Below are 6,546 nucleotides of genomic sequence, written 5' to 3' on the forward strand. Positions count from 1 at the left end.
GCTCGGCGGCAGCCCCCCTCCCTCCTCCGGCCGCGGCGTTTGGCGCGGGACCTTGCGATTGGCGGCGGCGGCGGGCGGCGCAGCCAATGGGGCGGAGGGGGCGGGGCCGGCTCTGCCTGGTGGCGGGAAGTGCGGGGCCGGGGCTGAGTTGGCGCCAGGAGGTGCGGGGGTGCGGGGCGGCGGGGGGCGGCGGGGCGGGAGGGGGCTCCGGGGGCAGCGGCAGCGGCAGCGGGGCTGCGGGGCGGGAGGGGGCTCCGGGGGCAGCGGCAGCGGCAGCGGGGCTGCGGGGCGGGAGGGGGCTCCGGGGGCAGCGGCAGCGGCAGCGGGGCTGCGGGGCGGGAGGGGGCTCCGGGGGCAGCGGCAGCGGGAGCGGGGCCGCGGGGCAGAGCAGCGCCGTACGGCGTGGCGGGATGCGGGGTGCGGGCGGGGGTTGGCTTAGCTTGGGTTGGGGGGTCGGGGGGTGGCCGGGGGACCCCCCCGCCTGACCGCGGTCCCCCCTTCCCTTCGCAGCCCCCCCCGCCGCCATGGCCAGCAGCAGCAGCCCGCAGCGCCAGCCCACCATCGGCTTCCCCCGCAGGAGGAGCGCCCGCCGCCTCGCCGCGGCCCCGGCCAAGAGCGGCCCCGACCCCAGCGCCCTGCGGCTCCCACCCCGCCCCGGGGCCCCGGCCCCCGGCCCCCGCTCGGCCCCGACCGAAGCGCTGCCCCTGAGCCCCCGCAAGCGCCTGGGTGAGCCCCCTCCCCCGGGACCCCCAGCAGAGGGGCGGGGGGGGGGCACCCCTTTCCTGAGAGCTGCTGCGGGGCTGGGCCCTCGCCCCGGCGGGGCTGGGACAGGCGGGGGACCCGGCTCCCTCCCTCGCACGGCGGCGTTTGCGGCTTCCCTCGGTGCCGGGAAGGCAAAGCTGCTCCCGCCGGGGCTGGGGGGGCCGAGGCGCGAAGCCTCCCCCCAGGGAGAGCGACGCCGCGTTAAGAATGGCCTCTTGCTCGCCGCCGGGGTCCGCTGACCCATCTCCCCCACAGGTGACGACAACCTCTGCAACGTCCCCCGCGCCCTGCCCTGCTCCCCGGCCAAGCGCAGCAAGGAGAACCGGGGGCGCCGCTTGCTCTTCGGGGACCCCCAGGCCTCCCCCGAGAAGCCCAGCAGCCCGGGGCCGTCCCCGCGGCGCGGGGGGCAGGAGACCCCCCGGCGCTCGGGGCTCGGCGGGCAGCCTGCCCGCACCCGGCTCTTCAGGCAGGAAGGTGAGCGCGGTCAGGGAGGGGGACGGGGTCCCGGCGGCACCGCAGCCCCCCCTGAGCCCCTCTCCCTCCCCGGGGCAGGCACCTGCTACCAGCAGGCGAAGCGGGTGCTGCACGCGGCCGTGCCCGACCGCCTCCACGCCAGGGAGAGGGAGACGGGCATCATCCGGCAATTCCTGCGGGAGCACGTCGGCGGGCGCCGGCCCGGCAGCCTCTACGTCTCCGGAGCCCCCGGGACGGGGAAAACGGCCTGTCTGAGCCGCGTCCTGCTCGACTGCAAGGTGCGCCACGGCCGGGGGTCCCGGCAGCGGCTGAGGAGTGGGACGGGCCCCTCTGAGGGGTGGGGGTGCCCGTTTTGGGGGTGCTGGCGGAGCAGATTGGCAGAGAAACAGGGGGGAGCGCAGCCCCACTGCGCCGCCGGTTCAGGGGAGCGGGCAGCAGGTTGCGGCCGCTGTAACGCTCCCGTCCCTGGCAGGATGAGCTCGCCGGGAGCAAAACCATCGTCCTGAACTGCATGTCGCTGAGCAGCCCGCAGGGCGTCTTCCCCGCCATGGCGCAGCAGCTGGGCCTGCCCGCGGCCGCCGGCCGGGAGGGCGTGCGGAGGCTGGAGAAGCAGCTGACGGCCCAGGGGCCCATGGTGTGAGTTCCCTGCCCGGGGGGGTGGCGTGGGGTCCCCCCCCTTGGCACCCTGAGCGTGGCCACCGGGAGAGGCGGCCCCGGCAGCAGCTCTCCCCGCTCGGGGTGCTGTGAAGGGGCCGCGGGGGCGGTGGGCAGAGCTGGGGCTGAGCCGGGCTCCCCCTGCCCCGCAGCCTGCTGGTGCTGGACGAGCTGGACCAGCTGGAGAGCAAGGGGCAGGACGTGCTCTACACCCTCTTCGAGTGGCCCCGGCTGCCCGGCTCCAGGCTCGTCCTCGTGGGTGAGTGCGCGGCAGCGTGGCACTGCCCACCCTGGGGACCCTCCCTATTTGTGAGGGGCTGGTGGGGGTTTGCCTTTGCACCCCCCTCCTGCCCACCCGCTCCCTCCTCGGGGCACAGCCTTCATCCCCTCCTCGCCCCGCTGTGCCCGCAGGGTTGGCCAACGCGCTGGACCTGATGGACCGCAGCCTGGCCAGGCTCAGCGCCCAGCCGGCCGGCAGCCCCCGGCTCCTCCATTTCCCGCCCTACAGCCGGGAGCAGCTCAGCGCCATCCTGCAGGAGCGGCTGGGGCAGGTGGGGACGCGGGGGGGGGACACCCACGGCAGGGGCTCTCTGCCCACGCCGGCGGCAGAGGTGACGGTGCGCGGTGCCTCGGCAGGTGGCTGGTGACCCCATCCTGGACGCCGCCGCACTCCAGTTCTGCGCCCGCAAGGTCTCTGCGGTCTCTGGTGATGCTCGCAAGGCCCTGGATGTTTGCAGGTCAGCGCCTGCGCCAAAACCCGGCAGTGCCAGGGCCAATGTGGCCCCTGCGAGCGCCGCACGGCTCCCCTGCACCGGGGGTGCCCGTGCCCGTGCCGGGGCGGCCGCTCTGCCCGAGGCTCAGGGCTGTCTCTCCCCAGGCGCGCCGTGGAGGTGGTGGAGCTGGAGGTGCGGAGCCAGACCCTGCTCAAGCCGCTGCCCGGCGGTGAGTGGCTGCTGTCGGCTGCCGCGCCGGAGCCAAAACCCTGCGTGGGGGGGGCACCTCCGGGCCGGCCTCGATGGGGGTCTGGGGTCCCTTTTTGGGGCACCTGCTCCACGCTGCCACCCGCCCCCTTCCTCATCCCCCTGAGGCCCTACAGCCATGTCTGTCCCACAGGCGACTCCCCCGCGTCCCCCGTCCCCAAGCGCGTGGGGCTCCTGCACGTCTCCCGTGTGATCTCGGAGGTGTTCGGGGACCGGCTGGCGGCGGGCGGCCGGGGCGCCCGGGACGCCTTCCCGCTGCAGCAGAAGGTGCTGCTCTGCTCCCTGCTGCTGCTTGTCCGGCGCCTGCGCGCCCGGGAGGTGACGCTGGGGAAGGTGAGTGGCGGTGGGACCCTCTTGGGGATGGATTTGAGGAGCGGGTGGGTGTCCCTGGGGTCTCCCTTGGGTGCGGTGCCGCGGCGTAACGCCCGCCCTGCCTTCCCCAGCTCCACGACGCCTACAGCCAGGTCTGCCGGCAGCAGCAGCTCCCTGCCGTCGACCAGGCCGAGTGTCTGTCTCTCGTCACCCTCCTGGAGTCCCGCGGCGTCCTCGAGCTGAAGAGGGCCAAGGAGCCCCGGCTGGCCAAGGTACCGCCGGGGGCGGCGGGGCAGGGGTCTGGCGGCGGGGCAGGGTCCGGCAGCGCGGCACTGAGCGGCTCTCGTCTCCCCCCCAGGTCTCCCTGAAGATGGAGGAGGCGGCGGTGGAGCACGCGCTGCAGGACGCGGCGCTGGTGGGCAGCATCCTGGCCCAAGGGCTGCGCTAGCCCCCTCCCCGGCAGCCCCCTCCCCGCGGCCCTTCGGCGCGGGCTGCGCGGACGCTGCCCCGGCTGGGATTTCGGTGCGTGCGTGGTTTGGCCAGGCCGTGGCGGGAGCCGGGGAATGGCTCCCGGAGGCCTCGGCTGTTGTTTGTTGAGTCCTGCCCTGGGGCCCTCAGTCTGGGGTGGTTTTATTAATATTATTAATATTATTATTATTATTTTCGTGTGGCTGGAGCCGAGGTGGGAGGCTGGGACCTGCCCCGGCCCCTTTGCAGCAACGGCCGCGGTGCTCCTGGCCCCGCTCCCGCCCTGGCACGTGGGATCCCGGAGCCTGGGGTTGCTCCCTGCTCTGAGCCGTGGACACGATTGCTCCCGGCTCCTTCGGAGCCTTCCATGGTCCCCCAAGGCCCCGGCTGCGGGAAGGCTGGCCCCGGTGCCAGCCCTGCTCGGGGTCCTGGCGCTGGCAGCGGCAGAGGGGGTGCCCGGTGCCCAGGCGGAGGGTGGGGGGACAGCGGGGCCCCCTCTCTCTCCTGGCATTAATAAAGTTGTTCTGGTTCAGCGCTGGCTCCTGCCTCTGCTCCCCCTGTTCCCTCCCTGCCCCAGGGCTGGGGGGCCCGGCCCTGTCCCCCCCCAGCCCCTCTCCTCCCGGGCTGCAGCCCCCCCCGCTCCCCCCCAGCTCCTGGCCCCCTCCTCTGCTGGTGTTAAATAATAGACACCGTGACCTCATTTTGCAGCTTCTCGGGCTGGGGGGAGCGGGGAGGGGCTGGGGCTCTGCCAGTGGCCCGTGTTTGGCCATCGTACCCCACCTCCGGCCCCCTGGCTGCCCCCGCAGCAGCTCCTGGCCAGGGATGGGGGCACGGTGGGGTGCCTGGGTCCCCGGTGTGCCTCAGTTTCCCTTGGCCCCGCGGTGTGGCCCCAGTGTGTGCCAGCCCTGCCCTGGCCCCCTGGCTCGCGGGGTCCCCATGGGGTGCAGGGTGTGGGGACATCGGCTGGGTCCTTGCCCTGGGCACCCAGTGCCAAAGCGGAGCCTGGCGAGGCTGCTGGATGCCACCGTTGAACTGAGTGTCCTGATGCAGCCCCCCCTTCCCACCTCTCGTTTCGGCACTGCCCGTCCCTCCTCTGCCAGGGGACGCCTGGGGACAGAGCAGGCCCTGGTCACTGGGTCCTTCCTCAGCCACCGTTTGCCATGGGGAGCGGTGGGGAAACTGAGGCAGGGGCAGCGTGGCACGGCCAGCGGCCCCAGCCGGGCCCCGAGCGCGGCTCAGCCGATCGCTGCCGCGGGGCTATTTATAGCCGGAGCTGCCATGTGTCGGACGTGTGCGGCGGCACGGGGCGGGCAGCGGGTTCAGGCCAGGCTGCGCCCACTCTGCTCCGCGTCCCTACCCCTCACCACACCACGGGGCTGAGCGGGGACCGTGGCCCTGCCACCGTCACCAGGCCGCGGGGCTGAGCGGGTACCGGCATCCCCACGCCCGTGGGCAGCGCTGGGCTGGGCTGGGGCTGCCTGGGGGCCCCGTGGGCCACGGCAGCTGCATCCTGCCCTGCGTCAGCCCCGTGGCCGTGACGCAGCCCCACGGCGTGGAGCCACGGCACACAGTGATGGTGGCTGGAAGGAAGCGGCTGGCAGCGTGTGTGACCGCAGTGACGCGGCGGTGACGCGGGCGGGCACCGCGGTGCCCCTGCTCCCCTCATCCCCCCAGCTGCTCCATCCCCGGCCCCTGCTGTGCCCATCGTGGTGCTGGGTGAGGTGGCAGCTGTGCAGGCAGGCGCAGGCAGGTGCGGGCAGGGCACGGGGGGCACCCCCGCACCTGGGCCAGACTGGCCGTGCTGGGCATCCCACAGCGAGGCTGGAGGGTCCCCGGTCCTGGCGCTGTCCCCAGGGTGGCCTGGCTGTGCCGGTGGGGATGGGGACGGTGGGGTGGCCTGGGGGATGTGGCCTCATGGTGTGAGAACGTGGCTCCTCTCACTGTGCCAGCCCGCCGGGGTGCCCGCGGCCGCGCCGGCCCTGGCTCCGCTCTCTGCCGCAGTGAATGAAAAATCGATAGCGCAGACGGATTCAGCCGTGCGGGTGCCAGAGCTCCCGCCGGAGCCGTTCATCACCGCTCGGTGAGGGGCCGGCAGAACTGTGGCGGGAGCACCATGGCTCGGGGACATGTCCGCCGGCCCCAGGACACCCCAGGACACCCAGACCCCACGCCGTGGCCAGCAGCTGGGGCAGCAACAGCGTGGGGAGGCCAAGGGGCTAGTGCGGCCCCGTCCCCCCACTCTGGCACATGTGCGCCCATGTCCCCTCGCTCCTGCGCACACGTGCCGTGCCCACGGGGCTGGGCAGCGCCCGGCCGTGCCGCAGGCAGCCCGCAGTGTGCGTGTCCGGCTGCGCACCCGCCCGCATGTGTGCGGCGGGGGCCCGGTGTCCCCTCGGCGGTGTCCCCGGCGCCCCGGCCGCCTCCCTGTCCTCCCTTGCACTCTCCTTACATAAGTGGCCACGTGGCGGGCACGGCCCCCTCCCGCCGCGCCATCACCGCCGTCACCCAGATTCCATCTGACAGCCCCTTTCTGCTCGGCTGCGCTCCTGCCGGGCACCGGGGCCCGGGGTGCGGGGCAGGACCCCACACGACCCCGCTGCGCCGGGCCCCAGGCGGGGTGAGGGCTGTGGGCCTCGGTGGGATGGGGACAGCGGGGACACAGCCCTGCCCTGCCCGCACCTCCCGTCCGCGCCCTGGCACCCCGCTGTCCTGCCGGCTCTGCTGCCCGTGCCCTGCCAGACCTCGGCACCCCGACGCCGCGGGACAGGCTGGGCGCTGCAGCCGGGCAGGATCCGGCCAGCAGCGGGCTTGGCCCCACGGCGGGGCAGTGCGGGGTCCCCGGTGCCCGGCGGCCGCCCTGGTGGGCCGCAGAGGGGGTGGTGGGCTAGCCGCCGCG

The 6,546-nt window shown here is 74.6% G+C and overlaps 1 protein-coding gene across 1 annotated transcript; it reads left to right on the forward strand.

The window, feature by feature from the left end:
- Nucleotides 1–524: 524 nt before the first annotated feature.
- Nucleotides 525–4,093, forward strand: CDC6 (cell division cycle 6; the record flags this gene model as incomplete). The annotated part of the gene is made up of 11 exons (XM_082331969.1): nt 525–726; nt 1,018–1,236; nt 1,315–1,514; nt 1,709–1,872; nt 2,043–2,149; nt 2,302–2,441; nt 2,527–2,627; nt 2,768–2,832; nt 3,004–3,203; nt 3,314–3,454; nt 3,541–4,093. 11 exons carry the CDS (start codon nt 525–527, stop codon nt 3,628–3,630), a joined length of 1,629 nt encoding a protein of 542 aa, XP_082188095.1. The 3' UTR covers nt 3,631–4,093.
- Between the last annotated feature and the right edge of the window lie 2,453 nt (nt 4,094–6,546).

Source organism: Platalea leucorodia (genome assembly GCF_965183815.1).
Source record: "Platalea leucorodia genome assembly, chromosome: 22".
NCBI classification, from domain to species: domain Eukaryota; kingdom Metazoa; phylum Chordata; class Aves; order Pelecaniformes; family Threskiornithidae; genus Platalea; species Platalea leucorodia.